Source organism: Varanus komodoensis, unplaced genomic scaffold (genome assembly GCF_004798865.1).
Source record: "Varanus komodoensis strain SLA01 unplaced genomic scaffold, ASM479886v1 scaffold34_1, whole genome shotgun sequence".
Lineage (NCBI taxonomy): Eukaryota > Metazoa > Chordata > Lepidosauria > Squamata > Varanidae > Varanus > Varanus komodoensis.
This window is the reverse complement of record NW_025335854.1, coordinates 5761065-5782667: the sequence shown is the minus strand read 5'-3', so window position 1 is coordinate 5782667 and position 21603 is coordinate 5761065. Positions and strand designations below refer to the sequence as shown.

The 21603-nt window shown below is 47.0% G+C and overlaps 1 protein-coding gene across 1 annotated transcript in view; it reads left to right on the top strand.

Annotated features, from left to right (window-relative positions):
* Positions 1–217: 217 nt before the first annotated feature.
* Positions 218–21603, top strand: part of LAMC1 (laminin subunit gamma 1) — a 128589-nt gene continuing 107203 nt past the window's right edge. The window contains exon 1 of the mRNA XM_044439319.1: positions 218–710. Coding sequence (XP_044295254.1) covers positions 308–710 — 403 coding nt within the window. The 5' untranslated portion in view covers positions 218–307. The remainder of the gene's footprint in view (positions 711–21603) is intronic.

Genomic DNA, 21603 nt, shown 5'->3' with positions numbered 1-21603 from the left:
CCGGCCCCGCCGCCCCCCCGCTCGCCGCGGCTCCCGGCGTGCAACGCGGCGCCCCCACCCCGTCGCCGCGGAGGCAGGGAGGCAGGGAGGGAGGCGCGGGCGAGGCTGGCTGTGCGCGTGTGCTCGCCGCGTCGGTACTGTGACCGTGCCGCCGCTCCGCTCCGCCTCCGCCCCGCCGCCGCCGCCGCTCCTGCCGCCGCCGTAGCCAGCCGGGCCCGCGTCCCCGTCCCCGGGAAGGCGGCGAGGCGAGGCGGGCTGCTGGGGCGGCAGGCCAGCCTCGGTGCGGGAGCTTCGCGCGGGGCGCAGGATGGGCGACGCGCGGCTGCGCCCGGGACGGCTTTCGCCGCCGCCGGCGCTGCTGCTGCTGCTGGCGCTGCCCGGGCTGTGCGGCGGCGCCATGGACGAGTGCGCGGACGAGCAGAGCGGGCGGCCGCAGCGCTGCATGCCCGAGTTCGTCAACGCCGCCTTCAACGCCACCGTGGTGGCCACCAACACGTGCGGCAGCCCGGCCGAGGAGTACTGCGTGCAGACCGGCGTCACCGGCGTCACCAAGTCGTGCCACCTGTGCGACGCCTCGCAGCCTCACCTGCAGCACGGCGCCGTCTTCCTGACCGACTACAACAACCAGGCCGACACCACCTGGTGGCAGAGCCAGACCATGCTCGCCGGCGTACAGTACCCCAACACCATCAACCTCACCCTGCATCTTGGTGAGTGGGAGCGGCGGGGGGGGGAGCTCCGGGGGCCCCGGACTCGGAGGCCAGACGGGAACGACCATTGCCTGGCCTTTTCCGAGCCCGTGGGGACCGCGGTCCTGCGCACGCCCGCCTGGGGGCACGGCCCATCGAACTCAACCGGGGTTCCTTCTGACTAGGCACGTGCAGGATTGCACGCCTTGCGCCCTTGGGTTTCCACCCGTGTCTTCTGCGGACACGTGCGTGATCCTCGGGGCAGGGATCTTAACGAGGTTTCAGTCCTGTGATTGCTCTCTTTCTGGTGTTGCTCTCAAGTGCCGCTGATGCTCATGATGCTCGGTGAGGCCTAGCAAAGCCAATAGCTACCTGGTAGGTCCCTGCAAAAGGTCGCACCAGGGTGTGATGGTTATCCGCCTATCCGGCTCTCTTGGGCGGTTTTGAGCGTGGCCATTCTGTTCAGTAGCCACACCTGATAGGACTGTCTCTTGCAAGCTTGCTCGATCTTCTTGAAAGATGCCCAAAACAATGCCTGATCTGTGTTGTGCGAGGAAATGTCACAAGGCTGAAGGAAAAGTGCCATTCGGCGCCTTCCCGCTACATGCCCTGATCTGCAAACAGGTTCGAGGGTTAAGCAGTGCTGCAAAGTAGAACCAGCGTGTGCCTTGTAGCGCCATGGACAGGAGACATACTTTTCCTATTCCTCTCCTTTTGGGGACTTGATAGTAGAGGGCAGAGGAAGTGCTCCGGAGAGCTGTCCATGCAGACAAGAAGACTACATAATGAAGAAAGTGCCTTTGACCAAGTGTAGAGTGCCCTTGCCACATCTGGCCGCCTCATGAAGTCTTGGAAACATCCCTCCAGATCACCAGAGGGAGAGACTGGGAGGCACTGCTCTCTTCTACCAGACTAGTAAATTTTCAGCAAATACTGTTTTGATGGAATTGTCGACAGTACATGGCCTTGTTTTGTTCACTGTGCTTCTCTTTAAAGTGTTTTTGAAGTGAAAGGGGTTCTGCACAGCACCATCCGGTGACCTTGCTTTACTCCAGTGACATTCTCTCCCTCAGCCCCCCTCCAACGCCAGCTGCATCGGCTGTGGTTGGGAGTGTGTTCTCCTCTTGTGTGCGCCTCCCACCCGCCTGCTCCTGGGAGTCACACAGATCGGCCTGGGACAGACAGACTGAAGCTCTCCATGCCCTGTGACATGGGAACCGGATGCTCGGCAAGCAGGGGCCACTCCTGTTGTTCAGAGAGGCCTCTGGGCATGTTCTGACTTGCTTTGCCCAGCTTCTCCCGCGTATCTCAGGCACTGTCAGGCCCGAGAAATAACAGGTCCTCACCCAATATCAGGCAAGAGCCTGGTCAGGGCACCCGGTGGATCAGGGCAGATGCTGGCTGCGGTGCAGGAGAATGCAGGGGTGCGTCGCTCTGGGACAGCTGTTCAGAACAGGAATAATGCCTCCCCTTCAGGGGCACCAGGGCCATCCATTGACCCAGCAAGAGCCAGGAAGGCCCATGTTCCGTCCTCTAAAGATTCAGGTGTCCTCCAGCCCGGTAAATGGTTCAACATGAACCTCACCAGCAAGTGAAGCAGCAGCCTGGAGCTTTCACATGATTCACAGTTGTGTCCCACCCTTCCTCCCTCGCGCTCAGGGCTGTAGGATATGCTGCTCCATCCTCTTTGTACTCCTTGGAGAGTAACTTGCTCATGGACGCCGGTTGAAATTTTGTGCAGTTTTGAACCCAGGTCTCCGCAGCCGGAGTTTCGCATGCGAACCCTTTGGGGGCGACCTGCTCATCCCACTCAATTGGGTTTTTAGGCTGTGTATCGCTCTGTGAGTGTGTGTGTGTCGGTGTAATTCACAGAGGGAGAGGAAGGGACTCTCCTTGGGGTGCCTTTACGGACTTTTCGGGGAGCAGTGAAGGCTGTTGGGACTGCAACTTAATTTGCATTCATCTGCGCAACAGTTGGAGAGCAGCGGTGTATCCCATTTTTGCGGGATTAGGGGAGGATGACTCCTTGGGATGAGATGAGGTTTGGCCTCCCTGGCCTAAGACAAAATGGGCTGCTTGTCGGTTTACAGAGATTACTCCCGTATTGGATTAGATAAGAGGATATCTGGCAATCCTAATGTTGCAGCTGTGATGACACAGCTGCTCACCCCCCTCTTTTGTCCTCTTAGGTTTGCTCACTCCGCACTCAGGAATGCTCTTCCTTTTGAGCAGTGGCTCAGTTTACTTCCACAATGATTGACTAAAAAGGCAGGTGTTTGTCTGAATTGCACCCTTGCATAGGATTAGTGCATTTCGAAGCGGAGTGGCAAAAATTCTTATCTTAATCTTTCCAACAGCACCAATCCAAGAAGTGTAGCCATAGATGGCTTGGAGAGAAGATTTTTTTTTTAACGCTCCTCCCTTCTAATTCCTCTGCCTTTTGTGTCCTGTCTTTGAGATTGTACGCCTGAGGGCAGGGATTGTCGTATAATGAATCGTGGTAAGCCACTCTTCCAGCCTGCCTTGGCTAAAAAGCTGGGTAAAAAACACTCTAAAGAAAAAATGGCTTAACCCTCAGTGTGGGGAAAAGACAGTGGGTGTCAGACGGGGCAGCTTTAGCCGCGGTTTTAGTGCAAGCCAATTTCAGTGAGTGTTGCCATGTAAGTACATGTGGCGAAGTTGCCTTCTTGAAGTAGCTGGAATTTGAGAAGGACGACTTAAATAGCTTTCAATACTAGCATGTTCCAGAAGCCTGTGGAGTCTCTCTCCTGACAATTGTATTGGGGTGGGGGAACTTTTAAAGTTAGCAGTGATCCACCTCCGATCCTCCTCCGCTGTTAAGGGAATGTCTGCAGGCGAGGTTTCTTTTGCCCCCTGCATGCATGTATAGTTAATTGGACCCTTGTGCCGAAACTGGCATAGCAGATGCCCTTAGCTAGGGGAGGGGGGGGGGTTGAGTTTTGCTGCACCCTTCCCTTGTAATCTCTCTCTGACATGTTCTCGCACAGCTGGTCCCAGTGCTTTTCTCTTAAAGCAAATTTCCTTAGTCTTTTGCATATTTTCTGTAAAGTGATCATTTCCTCCTCCTCTCACTTCCGGTGCTGAGGCAGAAGACATTCTTTCTTATCCAATACATATTATGGGAAGCAAGGACTCTTGTCTCCTTATCTTTCTCAATATTAATGCGGAATCTGGCTCTCTTTCCCATCCCTCAATCTAATTCCACCCCCTCTCCCTGTTTGTTTGTTTGTTTGTGCATGAACTTTAAAAAGGAATTAGATCTGCATAAACAAGAGAAGAGGCCATTGGCTCTGGGTCTTACAGACTAACTTTTCAGGTTAAACATTGACTGACTCAATCTACAGCACAGGTCAGTGTGCAATGAAAATTAAAAGTAATCATTTCACAAAGACTTTTGGGGCAGTGGAGAATGTGGATGGCATGCCGTTCCATGTTGCCTTTGTATATCTGGGGACTCGGAATAAACGCTTCAAAGGAGCGTTCTGTCTCAGGGTTAAATTGTTGCTTCTTGGTGGTCAAACATAATTTGAATAGGCCACAAAGCAGCTTCACAGTTAATCCTGTCCCAGGCAAAGCCAAAAGGAAATGAGCTGTCTCCAACTGGTAATACATTGGAGAGGCTGATTTCTGCAATATCTTAACAGGTTATTCCTTACTGGATTTGCCTTTTATTTTTTTATTCATTTATGAAATTTGTATGCCGTCCAATTACCAGCGTCTCTGGAAGGCTTTTCTTTAAGCAGTGTGTGTGGTGGAGCTGAGATGTTCACATCTGAATGCAAACTTTAGAAAAACCAACTGATTTCTTTAATGACAAAGTAATGATCTGGCAGGAAAAGCTTTTGACACTTCCTGGCTAAAAGTGATCAAGTATTTGCACACCTGTGATGTAGGTGTGCCTTTCCTGTAAGGCAATACATGACAACTGGGTAAGAGACTTAGTGATGACTTTTCTTGTAAATTCATCTTTTTGTCTAAGTGTACTTCACATTTTGGTGAAGGGTGTACTTCTGCTGTTTAGGAAAAGACTGGGGAATGGAGACCATCACTGTACATAAGCTTGCTGTACAGAGAAGATGCATTTTACAAAACAAGGTCCCCCTCTTGGATTATTTTTTTCTGGTTGATATTTCTCATGAATTTGAGAGAAAGAGGGGATGGTGCAGAAAAACATTATCCTGTAGCAACATGGAAGGTTCTGCCAGTATGCAGATTGTTGTTGTTGTTAGTCACAAAGTCATGTCTGACCCATCGCGATCCCATGGACAACACTCCTCCAGGCCTTCCTGTCCTCCACCATCCCCGGAGTCCACCCAAGCTCACACCAACTGCTTCAGTGACTCCATCTAGCCACCTCATCCTCTGCCGCCCCCTTCTTCTTTTGCCATTTATTGTTCCCAGCATTAGCCTCTTCTCCAGGGAGTCCTTCCTTCTCATAAGGTGGCCAAAGTATTTGAGTATCATCTTCAGGATCTGGCCTTCTAAAGAGCAGTCAGGGTTGATCTCCTCTAGGACTGACCGGTTTGATCGCGAGATCTGAGGGACTCGCAGGAGTCTCCTCCAGCACCACAATTCAAAGGCCTCAATCCTTTGGTGCTCAGCCTTCCTTATGGTCCAGCTTTCTATTTGTCACCTCTACTGTATATTCATCAGGGATATGATTTAGGTCACACCTGAGTGGCCTAGTGCTTTTCCCTACTTTCTTCAATTTAAGCCTAAATTTTGCAACAAGACGCTCATGATCTGAGCCACAGTCAGCTCCTGGTCTAGTTTTTACAGACTGTATAGAGCTTCTCCATCTTTGACTGCAGAGCACATAGTCAGTCTGATTTCTTTGTTGACCGTCTGGTGATGTCCATGTGTAGAGTCATCTCTTGAGTTGTTGGAAAAGAGTGTTTGCTATGACCATCGTATTCTCTTGACAAAATTCTACCAACCTGTGCCCTGCTTCATTTTATACTCCCAAGGTCAAACTTGCCAGTTATTCCGGTTATTTTTTGGCTTCCTACTTTAGCATTCCAATCTCCCATGATGATAAGGACATCATTTTTGGTGTTAATTCTAGAAGGTGCTGTAGGCCTTCATAGAACTGGTCAACTTCAGCCTCTTCAGCACCAGTGGTTGGGGCATAGACTTGGACTATTGTGATGTCGAATGGTTTGCCTTGGATTCGAACTGAGATCATGCTGTCATTTTGGAGATTGTATCCCAGTACTGCTTTTCCTACTCTTTTATTGACTATGAAGGCTACTCCATTCCTTCTGAGGGATTCTTGCCCACAGTAGTATACCTGATGGTCATCTGAATCAAATTCACCCATTCCTGTCCATTTTAGCTCACTGATTCCTAAGATGTCGATGTTCAGTCTTGTCATCTCTTGTTTGACCACATCCAGCTTGCCTTGATCCATGGATCTTACATTCCAGGTTCCTATGGAGTATAGATCTTTGCAGCATTGGACTCTCCTTTCACCACCAGATGCATCGGCAACTGAGTGTCTTTTCGGCTTTGACCCAGTCGCTTCATTCTTTCTGGCACTACTAGTACTAGCCCTCCGCTCTTCCCCAGTAGCATATTGGACACCTTCTGACCTGAGGGGCTCATCTTCTGGCGTCATATCTTTTTGCCTTTTGGTACTGTCCATGGGGTTTTCATGGCAAAGATACTGGAGGGGGTTGCCATTTCCTTCTCCAGTGGATCACGTTTTGTCAGCGCTCTCTGCTATGACCTGTCCGTCTTGGGTGGCCCTGCACGGCACAGCTCATAGCTTCATTGAGCTACGCCAGCCCCTTCGCCACGACAAGTCAGTGATCCATGGAGGAGAATACGCAGATTACTTGTTTTGAAAAGGGGATATCATTCCTTGCTTGAAGGAATACAGTGAAACAACTTTGTGCTTCTCAGTTGGTGGCATTTCAGTAGGTTTGAACTGTTAAGGTGTTACTTTGTGAAATACTGCTTTCCAAGTGTTTTCTCTGAACATTTTTGATGGCTATGTTGTGTTGTGTCAAGGCTTCTCTGACCTTGAAAGCTCTTGAGAATGAAAAGAAAGACTGGTATGGAAGGATGGTTGGAAAAAGTAGTTCAAGATGGTTCGGTCAACATGGATTTGGGTGCACAGCCTTTAACATAGACTGATGTGTCTTCGTACGTTTAGCTAAAAGGTTTAGTTTCTGTCAGATATAATCACAGATTAAAATGCATGGGGGGAACGGACGGTGGCACAGGTACAAGAATCCTTTATTTTAAGTATGTCATCTGTGGCCAGTAATTGGGTTTAATAATGAGGTTTGCCTGGGGCTGGCCTTGAAGGCCTTTGGAGTATTCAAGGGCAGGAAGAAAACTGATGCATTTCAGACATCGTGTTGGAGGAGAGTTTGGACTGACGTGAAGACAAACAGGTGACACCTAGATTAAATCAACCCAGAACTTTCCCTAGAAGCAGAAATGGTGAAACGGAAGCTGTCGTACTTTGGACGCATCATGAGAAGGCCAGAATCCTTGGCGAAGTCGGTCATGCTAAGGAAAGAAGAAGAGGAAGATCAACCAGGGATGGATTGACTGCATTAGGGACGCCACAGCCTTGAGTTTAGAAGAGCTGAGTGAGACTGTCATGGACAGGATGTTACGGAGGTCTTTCATTCATAAGTTGGAGGTAACATGCCAGTGTGAAACCACAAGGACAACAGGGCTACATCTAGTCCTTGTACAGTGGTATTGGTGACATACTAACTTCCTGGCAGTGCTAGTTTTAAAACGCCAAGTAGCAATCAATCTGATGGAGTAGCAATCACATTATTATTATTATTATTATTATTATTATTATTATTATTATTATTATTATTACATTTTTATACTGCCCATAGCCAAAGCTCTCTAGGCAGCTGACAGCAATAATCATAGAATCATACACTCAAGTCACCCATCCCACTTCTGTCCAGGCCTGACCCTGCTTAGCTTCCAAGATTAGGCAGGATCAGGCACTTCAGGCTACAAGTGGCCTCTGCCACACACCAAATCTCTCATTTGGGTCTCTCCATTCTTTGAGACTGAACCTTGCCTCCCACCATATTTTTGGGCAAGCGAGCACATCTGGAATTTGGGGGGAGTGTCAAGGGCTCTTTCTTAAAATGGTGGGCAGGGCAGGTCACATGTTACCCAGGGAGTGAATTGGTGACACTGTAGTAAAGGTAATCCTGCCAAATACAAGACCAAGGTGGGATCTGAGGTCTGAAACATTAAACCACTCTTTCAAACTCTCGCTTTTCTGCTCCGACACCCATTTCCCAAGCAAGCAAGCACATGTGGTCCATAAGCAAGTAACTTGTCCAGGGAACTAAGTGTAATGCATGAGAGAGGTCTGAGTACCAGTTGAAATCACATATTTGCTTCCACAGTGTCCATTTTACACAAGGACAGTTAGTGTTTTTCAACCTGCCAGCCTCCCAGTTAAAAACATTTTAAATAATTAAAATAAAATAAAAATCAAGAACAGCAACGCATTTGATGGGATACAGTTTTTACATGTTGTGACCTCTTGCAGTTCGAGAATTATCTAATTACAGTTTTAGAATGCAGATAATTTTCTGTCCAGATATCTTTGAAGTATTCAGTGTGATTCTTGTAATGTACACTAACAGGGCATCTTTATAGAAGATGGGGTTTGCTTATAAATACAAACTCGTTTTAGCTATGGAATCCTGGCAGATCAGAATTGAGGTATCAAATTTTTAACTGTTTTCTGAGTTTGTCTTGTTTACTTTCTTTTTCATGCCTCGAGAAACTTCTTTAGCATTGAAACAGGATTAAAACATCCGGAAAAAATGAAATATTTTTATGAAGAAAGGGCCCTTAACTATACCCGTCATAGCAATGTTTCTCATTCTTTTGCATGGTGGAGAATTAGTAGTGGATGTAGATCTGGCTTGAATGGGCTAGTGGTTGCCTGGAGACAGCTTTCTACTACCGCAATTATTTTGGTAGAAACTGAGGTCAGAACTGAGGATATTACATGCAGTCCAACTGCAAATTTCTCCCTGGTGCTCACAAAGATAAATCTTTCACATGACTTTTGTTGGCCCTCTTTGTTTTTAATTCAGCTGACTCTTCTTTTGAGGTCTCTGTAGGATGCAATTCACTGTGGGGTTCTTGTATTCTAAGCAGAACCCGACTGAACATGTAGCCATTCATGCATTTGGGCAGTTCTCACACATGGTAACAGAAAGGGCATTATAGCAGCTCGGACACAAAACCGGTCACCTGCCAGGGTTGACAGACTTTCAGTTTTTTTCCGCACATGCACACAGGGATGTGTCTTCCTTTATTTTTTTTGCAAATATTTTTTGCAAAATAGAGAGGCTATTCTGGCAGTTATAGGCAGCATATAAATATGTGAATGAATGAATGAATGAATGAATGAATGAATGAATGAATGAATGAAATGAGTGGCCTGTTTGTCCCTTAGTTTAAGGAAGGGAAATAAAAGGATTCCGCCCCCCCCCCCCCCCCCGGTCAAATTCCATAAAAGGGATGTTTTCCTATGTGAGGTGCAAATCAGCTTTTCTTTAAACCTTTGCAGACTACCAGTTACATTATATTTATTTTTCGCATTAGCAGAGTTCACACTTGGCACATAAGCCCATAAGAAAGGCCCTGCTGGATCAAACCCAGGGTCCGTCCAGTCCAGCACTCTGTCCAGCACTCTGTCACCAGCTGCCCCAGCATCCCTCCAGCAGGAAGGGTGCAAGGCCTCCACCAGCAACTGGTTTATGTACTCATGCTACCCCTGGTAAAGGTGGTGGCACGTAGCCAGCAAAGTCTAGTAGCCACTGGTCACCTCCTCCGTGAATCCATTCAGTCCCTTTTGAAAGCCCACCAAATTGCTGGCCATCACCACTTGGACATCTTCAATCCTTCCTCTCCATCGGTGACCAGATTGTGACTGGTTATTCACAGACCTAATCTACATTCAATATAATCATTCTAGCCAAGAAAAAGCCATGTAGAGGTTGTGGAGAGTCAGATGGGAAACACTTTTGGGAAGAAGCCTGGGCAGTATTTCAGGTATGCATAAGTAGGTTCACCTCATACTGCTTAAACTTGTAGCCTTATACTAAAGATAGACCATTCCACAGATATGAATCTGTTTGGCTGGTAGCTGCTGTCTTGCCTGTTCCAGTGATATAACAAACTCTGGGCTGGTGAAGCTTCATGCACAGCGATTGGCAAAGAGATGAAACCCATCTCCAGTTCTCATACCAATCCAGAACTTGTTTGATTTAATTAGGCAAGGCTCTCTCTCAGCAAAACATCTGCCATCTGAGATGACAACTTGATGTTGTGGTGAAAGTTCCGTAGATCATATTAATTATTTTGCAGTCCTCTGAAGCTCTTTTTAAATGCCAAGTGATATCTCAGTTTTAAAAATTATGATTATACTGTCCATTTTCCACCATGTACCATTAGAAGAATATTCATAACCTGTTTAACCAATCCTCAATTTAAAAGGGAGGGCAAATAATACCATCCTAAGCTAAGCATCCTCTGGAAATGTAATAAGCAAGTACAATATTTAGATTTGGCATTGTTTTTAATACTTAATAAACAGCAGTGCTTTATCTGCTTCTTGTTGCTGCTGTTCTTGGATTAAGTGACTTTAGCCAATGTTGGTGATGAACTGAAAAAAATCATTTAGTGTTACTGGAATAAAGTCTCCCTTCTTAAATCACTGGTGTTGGCAGGTCTTTGGTGGACATGAGGAGCTTTCGTTTTAAGTTCTAGTTGAAGTTCTAAACAGGTCCTGCAAGAAGTTAACCATGTGTAACAAAGTTGGGGAAGGGATTATGAAATCCGAGAGTTTTCCTCTGTAAAGAGTGAGTTGTCTGTACCGCAGTGGTGCCTGGTGCAGCTCTTAGCTCTGGGTCAGTAGATATGGGCATTTCCAAATTTCCCTGCCCTGCCAGGATGAGGTCAGCAGGGCTCGAAGAACACTAGGGCAGTCTTTGCCAGCGTGACCACTGATCTCCAGTATGTTTGTTAGCTGGGCTTTTCAGGCTGGCTAGCCAGGGCGGTCCAGAAAGGAAGGCTGGCAGAGCTCAGGATAGCTCCTGTCCTGGCCTCTCTGGGTTCCTGTGCTGCCTGCCCAGCAGAAGGTTGCCCTTTCTCCCTCTCCAAGGGTGAGTTCCCAACCTTGGAGAGGCGCTGAGCATAGTTCTTTCCTCGCTGGCTGCAGTGCTCCGTCCAGGGTCGTCGCGCAGTCCCCAGTGCTGGAGGGAGTTTACAGGCCGTCTTGCCCAGGGACCATGGCATTGTTGTCCGATTGCACATCATTTCAGCGCTTCATCTCATGAACATGGGCCTGGCCACTGCCTGCCAGCTCTTGCTTCTTGAAAGGCTTTGAGTTCTTTGCTGTTGCTCTGATGAAAGTCAGAACGGCCATTCCAGCTTTGCCTTGCTTACTTCACTGGTGGGCCATCTGTTGTTAACTGGGCTACCAAGGAAGATTTCGGGGTGGGAAGTCAAGGGACCTATGGCTTGTTCCTGGGTCTTCATTCTTCCCCGCCATCATCTGACAGTCAGCCAGGTAACTTTGATGTGGGAGGAGCCCAAGAGGAAAAGGGAGGCCTCTTTGGTGGCAGTGCTGGAGGTGAAGCTGACTGTCCAGGCCAGAAAGCAACATGGACCTGCAGTGGAACAAGAGGAAAGCACTCCTTCAGTGATGAGAGAAGAATCCATCCCAGTCTAAGGACCAAGCTACTCTGCTGGAATTTGCCCGTTCAGGGACTTGACGACATGAGTGGGAGAGAAGGGGCTTGCCAAGGCTTCTGGCCATGCCTGCTCTTTAACATTATCACTTGACCAGGGGAGAGCAGAAGGCCTCCACAGCTGCAGAAAGCCCTCTCTGACTCTCACTTTGGCAGAGTCTTGAGCCAAAGTGCTCCTGCGTGAAAAATAGTGAAGTTCCCTGAAATAGACGCTGCTAGTTTGCCCAGTATCTGTCAGCCCTTGCCTTGACCAGTGTGGCAATTTCATTTTTATTTATTTTGTTTTCGTGAGGATGTGGCCAAAAGGAGCAACACTGGAAAGAAAGCGGGAACAGACGTTCCCAGTGTGCATCTTTCTGTTATTCCCATACTCAGGCGTATCCTTGCCAGGATGTAAGCTTTGAACTTAAAGGAAGTTATTTTTGAGACGGCATGTATAGGATCGAATCCTTCTTGACCTCTGGAATTCTTAACTTTATTGGAATTTTTATTTGTGTTTTAAATTGGGTTTTAAATTTTGTATGGCAACCTTTGGTGGTGTTGTATAATATCATGTGTTTTATACGGCATTTTTTGCTGTGTTGTTGAGGGACTGCCCAGAGAGCTTCAGCTATTCGGTGGTATAGAAGTTAATCTATATATTAACTATATATAGATGATATGTGATCTATCTCATCTATATATAAATAAATAGATGAGTGCGGGTCAGAAGAAAGGCCATGGATGGGAATATTTGTAGAGGAAAGTCTTTGACGTATACACGGGGGAACAAATAAATGCAGATCCTGCTTGCAGGAATGACACAGTGCAAATAATACTTTTTTGAGTTATAAATGCACATGGTTTTGTGGTCACATTTGATTGCAGAAAATATATGAAGAAGTTTCAGTGGGAAACTTGATTGAAACTAAACGCAAATGATTTAAATTATTTAAATGATTTAAATTAAACCTTTTTTCTTGCTGGTTTAAATCAGTGGTTTAAATCCTCTTGATTTAAGCCAGTCCACCTTGGTCTGCTTTAGTGTGTGTGTCTTTTTTTAAAAGCATGGGAACTCATATTTTCAATGCTCAAAATAACTAAAGGCTTGCAGCCAAAGATCTGGCTGGTTATTTCAGATCAATTTGTGAATTCAGCTCTCCTATTCTGCAGCAAAGCTCTCTCTCCACCCAGTCGTACTTGCCTTCTTCTTGGTTTGCAAAGCTATACATTGTAGTCTGCTCCCCTGCCTCTCCTCATTCCTCTGGACAACTCTTGCTTTTTTTCTTGGGCGATTTCCTCTTCCCTTTTCCTTGTGTACCTTCTTTTTGTCTTTTTCCCTGCTTTACTAGGCCCAAGTTTGCCATAAACCAGTGTTGATTCAGAGCAAATCAGTCACTAGAAGCAATTTCGCAATAACCTTTCCCAGTTTTAAAGTAGTGCTGTGCTTATAGAAGGAAAGAGGAAGAGGCATATCTGGAGGCACAGGGTGAAATACTGCTCGAGGTCCTGAATAAAAGGAGATGGACTAGCCATGTATAGCACTGAAACCTAGCACTGAAATGCTAGATTCTTTTATACATGCAGATTGTTTTCAAAATTCGCAATGGTTTGTTTGTTTGTTTTTCGATTTATATCCTGCCTTTTTCCTACAAAGGGCTCAAGGCAGCTTACATCTCCTCCTCCTCCTTATCCCCACAACAACAACAACCCTGTGAGGTAGGTTGGACTGAGAGAACGTTAGAACTTCTTTGCCATACAAATTTCTAATTTTAACTGTGCTAAAGTGGGGCTGTGCGGAGAATTGCCTATGTCTTGGATACATTAAAACAAGACACTCAGGCTACTTACCTGGAAGTAATTTGCACTGAACTCAGTTGGTTTTACTTCTGAGTAGGGAAGCATAAGCTTGCACTGTTATCTAGAAGGTTGACTTGAGTGCTTTAGCAGACAAGTGGAAGATACGTCTTTTTAAGCGATTTCTTCTTTACATATCCAAGAAATAAAGGCTAAAAAATTGAAAGGAATCGCTCAGCTGAGAACTGCCTCTAACTGCAATTTGTCAGGAAATCCTCTGGTGAGTTTGCTAAATCAAGGACTGGGAATAGCTTGCTGTGACTTCACTGTGGTATTTGTGGAGCCCTGAGCGGCTCTATTTTAGTGAGTCTCACAAAGGGTTGATTTACAATTTGCAGGTTTCAACTTGAGTTAGCTAAGAGATCAGCCTTTTTAAATGGCCAGCAGTTGTTCAGCACAGTTATATAAAGGTGCCGCAAAGCTCTTGATCGGCACCACGTATCCTTTAAACTCTCGGGGTTTTTCCTGAATTCCTTTCACCCTGACTTTTCTGCAGCGCCTGTGCGGCGGTGAAAGACACTTGAGAATACTCTGTGTGGCTGAGCATTTATTTTAAGGAATGAAAGGAGTTGGAGACCATGTGGGACGCTGCTGTACAAAATTGCTATTTGTGGTCTTGGACTGTCTGGCCATGGACTGATTTATCACTGGGTGTTCTGTAGCAGTCCTCTGCAGTCTTAATATTTACATATTTCCCTTTTGCAGTGCTGTTGTAATTTTGTGGACAGTTGGAGGGGGAAGAACTTTAAGGTGCAAATATAGCGACTATGGCACTTGATGCAGGCAGTAGTCTTAATTTGGACATCACACTAAGCCATGGTTTGTGTGAATCCTGGTTTGTAATCAAAATAAGAAATCGGCTCTCTAAACGGAACATGCAAAGTATTGTTTACCGCAGCTTGCTCGCTTTAATTTTCCTGGTGCCTACCTCCCAGCTTTCAGTTGTGCATCTGGAGATGAAACCGTGACCAGAACTATCACACTTTATGCAAAACCTTTGTGCAACCCTACTTCAAACCATGTATATCGATTCTGCTTAGCCAGTTGCAAACCGTGATTCACGAATTCATGCCAAGTCGTAGTTAAGCCACGTGATTTGGAGTGAAACCTTACCTGAACGATGGTGATGATGACTGGAGCATGAGCAAGCTTCAGGGACCGCCTGCCGGGTTGTGCGTCCAGTCTCGCTTGTTCTCCCCTTGCCTGTCTTAAATAGATCCATGATCCGTGATTGCACAGCGTTTCAGCATGCTTTGTGCTAGCCAGGGATCTTGAAGACACTTTCACAAGAGGCTTCAGTAAAAGTCCATAGAAGCTACTAGCGCAGAAGCATTTTCTGGGTCTTGGCTGTGAACACGTGCCTGTGTTGGCTGGGGTGAAGAAGGAGCGCACTCTGGTATTCCGCCGGGGACCCTTCCCTAGCTAGTCGCTTGGAGTGGATCACTGGTTGCTGTAGGTGAGCGTCCATTAACAACAGGGACATAAGCGAGCCCGATGGCTAGAAGTGCTGGGCGCGTAGTGCTAGAGACCTGCTGAAGCCCGCTGCCTGCCAAGGCTCCACAAAGGTCATGAACGCCCTGTCTTGTCCTTGTGTTGCATTTCAAATAAGTAGCAACAAGTGTTACTTGTAAGGATGCGGTTTGCTGAAAGCTGTGAAATTCTGGGCTTGCTGTGCTGTGGTTTCTACTCTGCCAAGTTTTAAAGATGCTGGAGCGGCAGCTTTGCCCGGATCCTACGATTTGTGTCGCTTCACTCTTCGTACTGCAATGCATGGGCATCTCGGGGCCCCGTAGATCGTTGTCCTACAGCCCCTCTCGTCCTTACCACCGGCTCTGCTATCTAAGGCTGATGGGGGTTGTAGGCCAAGCCTTCCAGGGTGGGTCAGAATGAACTGCCCAGGATAGGTGGAGGTCTGAGGATACAGCCCTGTGTTACAGAACTATGTATTTGCTGTGAGATTGTAAGATTTGGTGCAAATTCTGTGTTGGCTGGCAATATTGTCTGGGGGGGGGGGGGGGGGGGGGGCAAATAAACTGGTTATGAGGGTTCTCATTCCTCCCTCTTGTGAATGTTGTGCCCAGAAAACCCTGCTTGGAAGTGGAATCCAGGAATATTAACCCCACCTTGAGAACTGGCAGCATGTGGAGGGGCTGTGCCGATAGGTTTCTGGTCATAAGAACTAGAAACTTGCTTTTCTACACCCAGTATCTCTTTTCCTGTTTGTTCTGTGCTTCCAAGAATCATAGAATACCCACAGCCCTACCTATTGATAGTGTTGTGCAAAAGTGTATGTATAGAAATCTGTTTAAAAAATGCCATTTGTGAAACAGAAGAGATTGCTCAGGTGATGCATAATTCTCTGAAGTGAACCTTCTGGACTGGGCTAATAAACGGATAGATTACACACAGGCAACCTGTGTGTCCATTTTGCAGTACTTCCATGCTGCGCCCCATCACGTTTGTTGGGTTCCTGGCTGCACGGAAAGCCTGCAGTCCTGGTATTTGTACAGGAGTAGGACTCGCAGTCAGTCCACTGAAGCACAGAAGCAGTCGCAGCAGCCAAAACGCCCGACCCCACCCATTCCCACTGGGCAGCTGAAATGAAGAAGACTGGGGGAAACCAGGACTGTGAAAGGGCTGTGAGCCCCATTTTGGGACGGAGAAGTTCCAGGCTGCACGTGTGCTCAGAGGCACCCTTCCCCGTGCCTCCACAAGTGCTTATGCCCCGTTTTGCCTCTGGGTCTGTTTGGTCGTCCTTGGAGTTCTGGTTCAAAGAAAGCAGGACCTGCAAGCCCACGGTTTGCTCACCTCTTGGGCAGCTCATGGGGACTTGTGCTTATATCAGGAGCGGGTATCTGTCCCTCCAGCTTGATGGGGCCAGTGCAGAGACCATGGTTCCCGCAGGGCAGGCAGAGGTCTCCCAGCCCCTGGGCACCTGGTCCTTTCGTAATCAGAAGAAGCTGATACCTTCTCACGCCAAGCCGGTGGTGCCTCCACCCTGAGCAGTGACAGGGGCTGTGACCCATCTCTCTGCACTGCAGAAAATTTCGAGAGAAGGCAGTGCGGGGACAGAGCAGTGTCAACCTTTTCAGGATGTCTGCATGATCGTCTCTGTGGCACCCCGGAGTATTTTTATTCATATGCATCTGAGCTCATTTGATAATCTCTTTGAACGTCAGTCCAGTTGGCTCAGTTCAGGAGATTTTTTATCTCTGTGGTATGTCATATAATGGGTTTCCATGGGTCTGTTTACTCTAGCTTGTCAGAGTTTGGAACGTATCAATTCAATGGGAGAGCAATTTATGACATCTGCTTTGTCATTGTAGCGATGTACTGCCTGTCTGTATTCCAGCCCACTCATCCCAGTTGAAGACTGGATAACACTTCTGACCCTGACATAGTAGGAAAACGCTGGGCTAGTCCAGAGACATGCATGACGGCCATGTGTTCACCACCAGTCCTAACGTAACAATTAAGCAGTGGCTAAATTCGGATCTGGCATCTCAGCACATGTGCCTAACATTTTGAGCTGCTTTGCATGTAACAAACCATGCTTTAATTGACCGTGCGTCATTGAAGTATGGGTTGTTATCAGTGAACTCACAACAGTGGGGGGTTAACCCAGAACCGCGTGTGACACAAATCTAAAGTTAGTTTGTGAACGAACTTGTTTAAACTCTGGATTGTCGTTACATGCAACCCAGAATTGTGGGTTGTTCATGGGTTGATTCACCAGGCAGCAGGCCAGAGTGATGGAAAGAATCAGCTTTACAGGGCTGCAGAGGAAATTGGGATACAAGGAGGAAAAACTTGAAGGAGAAGGGCAACAGGGAGTGAGAAAATAAGCTGTGGTTTATTCAGTCATCTGCCAGATAAGCCTGCGATTGCGTTATGTGCGAACCAAGTCAGTTAGAAATTGATCACCCTGGTGGCGGACGTCAGAGAAGGGAAAGAGCTCTTGTGAGTTGGTTGTGTCTGTGCTCAGCCACACATGGGCCAAGCACTTCTAATGTTCCTAAGGCAACCCAGTCTTGACATGTTTTTGAAATGGACCTGGCAGTGTGCTGGCTCTCCAACATCCCGCGCATAAGACTTAAGAGGCCAGGTTGGTGGCTGTGGAGGCTTCCAGGGCTCATGCCACACTTCTGTTGTCCTGTCTTTGGGGTAGGAAGTTGATATTCCTTGTTGGATAAATAAGATATTTTGCCAATAGCTGCTACTGAACAAAGACTGGTAGCCTACTGGTTAACTTGCATTAAGTTGGCAAAGGCTTCTCTCCTAAAAATCAGAATTTTTTTCTGTAGCTCTTCCTTTAGGAGAACCTTCGATGTCAAGTAATCTACCAGGAAACCCTTCCCTGCCTGCCAGGTGGGCAAATGGGAGATGTGTTTCTATTGATGGGAAAGGATTTCTGGATGAGTTAACCTGGACAAGGTTGACTCTTGTTTAACAACAGTAAAAGCAAAATGAGTTTTCCGCCTATATTAGATGGCTGAAATGAAGACAGCTGTCCAGGAGTGAGTGTCTGTGTGGGGGAACTAAGTAGTCTGCTCTTGTTGAAAACAAATTCCTAGGCTCAGAATGAGCTTGGAGGTACCCTGTTCTTTTATCTGAACGTCTGTCTTTCACCACTAGTTCTGGTTGAAGGAGTGGTAACCTTAAATAAAGAACCTGCAAGCCTCAGGGCTGCCTCTCTCTGCCTCAGAACACACCAAAGTAACTATGCATAATTTCTGGTTGCTCTATTAACAACTGAGAAAAGACACTTTGTCAGAATTGCAGTTGCAATTTGGCATTTTCTCTATTTAGCATCTAATTGATACTGATTTTTAAGTGTACGTTTCCTACAGTGCAAATGTACAGGTGTGTTTCCAGGGTGTGTATTTTGGCCTCCCAGCTCAGCATGTGACATCTCTTTCCTGCAGTGAATGCTGGCAGTCCTTCCAACTAAACAAACATTGCCCCACAATGGGGAAATCTGCAGTCCTGTACACTGCGTTGGCAAAGCCCCACTGCACTGTGTGAGAGTAAATTCTGAGTAGACTCGCTTGGATAATACTGTTAGGATTGCGCTCCCCTTAAGAGGAAGCGTTTGATCTTGGAGGCTGCTACATATCCAGTGTCAAAGGAGGAGCAAATGAAGTAATTTTGCCTCTCCCATCTTCCATTTAATTTGGGCCGTCCTGCAGCAGCCATGAAGGGACGGAGCCTTCCAAACCCGGCTCTGCATCAGAGATCCTAACAGTGCATGGCCCCAGCAGGACGCCAAGCAGTCTCCTGTCCCCGGGAAGCTCTCCCATAGACTGCAGGGCTGCTTTCTTCTGGCACAATCCTGTGCACTTCTAGGCAAAAGAAACCCTTCCCTTTCCCAGCATGCCCCAGCCAGCCGTGTGTGTCCTAATCGATTAAGCGTACAAATGTGCATATGCATAAATAATTGTGAAGGAATAGAATGGACTCTTTGTTTTTAGCGCCAGACTTGATAGGATGTTTGCAGGAATTGGAACTGAGCGAACGGCTGATGATCCACCAGATGTTTTGACCCACGGCTCCCCACATCCCCAACTCTGCTAGCTAGGGCTGATGTAGGCACATGCATGGGGGGGGGGATTACACATTGCCCACCCCGGAATTAGAGGAAGCATTCTGAATTGTGTGACAGGATGGGGTGAAATGCCTCTCCTGAAACAGAGGTTTCCTGCTATACAATTTTTGTGAGCCCACGCATGCTAAAAAATCATTGCATTAAAAAAGTGCCTACAAGTCATTCGGGTGCACTTTTTTCATTGAGCCGAAGATTATTTGCCTAGGTTAACCGAATTGGCTAAATATTTTGGCTTGTGTGCTGTGTGCCAGGTTGGTTTATAACTCAGTACACAACTGGGGGAGAAGAAACACCATCCGGTGTTCTTTTGTGCCCAGCTCATCACAGAAACGTTTCTCTCCACCTACCACCCCCGGAGCTCTCTCTGGAGGCATGAGTTAACTGATTAAATTACATTACACGAATCACTGCTCGCCTGCTTTTTAAGCAGGCTGGTTATACATACATCGGTATATACGGCTACTTTCTCACACCCTGGCGTGGCCCTTTTGCTCGCATGCTCAGCCGCCTCCCTCGCTCTGTACTTTTCTGAGCAGACATATTGAAGGATTCTTCCTCTTTCGCACGTTAAGTGTGTTGGCTGGCTTGTAACGTGGTGGGTTAGAGCATCGTGACTTTTAGACAAGACCACAGGGGAGTTCCAGTATATCAGAAACTTACTACCTTCTCAGTTCCGAATGCTTTGCTTCTAGGCAAAGGGTAATATTTAACTTTAGTAAACAGTCAGAAGAGATGAGGTGGTGATATTTCAATGTGCATGAAGTTGTAGCTGGAAAAAACCCGTCCCAGCGGTCCCCGTTGCCCTAAAACTTGCATAGGAAGTGGTAGCTTATTTTGCAATGCCTTCAAGCAAATAGTCATCATTTTTGTCTGTTTGCAGAAACAAAGCAAAATATCTTGTCTATCCAGAACAAAATCCAGTGATGCGAGGAGAGCAATTTAGAGAGCAGAGACAAGCACCATTAAGCTTTGAGCTGGCTTGCAGGAGTCTTGGGCCCGGTACCCAGTTCGTACATGGCTGCATCATATGAATTGGTATATTGTTCAAAATGCGACCAGCGAGGAGTGGGGGACCACTCGCCTGTGTGGGGACCCCGTTTTCTCTCATTCTGCAGCCCTCTTCCCATACTTCCGCACCTGCATCGGGAGTGTAGATAGAGAGGAGGTTTTCCTGTCCACCCTTAAATCCGCAGTGCAGTTGCCACGTGGTCGTGGCCTCCCATCTCAGGGCTGCAGGGCTTTTGAGCATCCTGGGACAGGATGATGCAAAGACATTAAATAAATGCCAAGGGGGGTGTGAGGAGAGTTAAAAGGAGGGAGGCCTGGTTGAAGTTATGCAGGGCCAGAACTATCTTGCCGGATGGCGTTGGAGTGGGTCAACTACTTGTAGCCTTTGGCCTAGCCCAGGCTTCCTTTCCGTTCTTAGTTTCTCTGCGACCTTAGAGAAGGAGCTGTGTTCTTGGGAGGAGAGAGAACCCCGAGGCTGCTTGCTCCCAGACTGATGTCCGAGGCTGGGCTGGTCATCGCCAGGCAGGGCATGGACGGCACGTGGCCATTCGGCATCCTAGCGAAGCGCATTCTGAGCAGTGCCGCGGGAGTGCTGGCCCGGCAAACAGCCGCGGAGGCTGATGAGCGGGGCGAGCAATGGGTTCCCCATTCGCCTGGTTCGCGCGGAGGTGGGAGGCCTGTGTTTTACCTGTCCTGCCCCCATCTGCAGGCAGGGGTTGTCTGGTGGAATTTTTGTTCAGCATTCTATCCTGAAAGCTCAGGCTAGGGTGGAAATTTATAAATAGATAAATTTGTAAATAAATGTATAATGAAATTTATAAATAAATTGAAAGTGAAAATAAAGTGAAAATAAATAAATAAGTAAATAAATAAGATGTGTATGCTATCCTCAGGACAGCTTACAACATTAAAATCGAAAAACAATCAAAACGATCCACGAATAACAATAAATAGGAATAATAGATAGTGAAAATGCCAACGGATAAAATTAGATAAAAGAAAGTGACTGTTACCTTTTAAAAACAGCGGTTCTTAAAATAACATTCAAATACATGCGTCAAGGTAGTTAAGTTTAGGGGAAAATGGATTCTATTACTTCTGAAAACAGCTGTTATGGTATAGAACTGTGCTGTGTTGTATTGGAGGACATCTAGTTGTGAATTTGGAGAGCCGGTTTAGTGGTTAAGAGCACAGGTCTGGGACTTGGGTGACCTGGATTCTAGTCCCCGCTCAGCCATGGAGCCCACTGGGTGACTTCGGGCCAGTCACAGACTCTCAGCCCAACCTACCTCACAGGGTTGTTGCAGTGGGGATAAGATTGAAAGCAGGAGAATGACATAAGCTGCTTTGAGTTCTTTAAAAAAAGAAAAAGGGTGGAATATAAACAAATAAATAAATCCAATGAAGCTTTCTGTAAGTTTGTGTCTATAAGTTGACTTACAGGCACAAGTCAACAGCAGCAACTACAGTTCTCAGCCATGTTAGCTGGGAATGATGGGAGTTGCAGCCAATTCATTTGGAGGCTGCTGCTTGATGATGGATGACCGAAAACTACCTGGCCATGAATTTGAGGGAAGTGAATATAAATGTGAACACCCTGGGAACCGTGTATGTGCTGTGATTTTGCGTGACAAAATTTGGGGTGCAAAATTCAGCTTCCAGAAAGATCATAGTTTTCCCG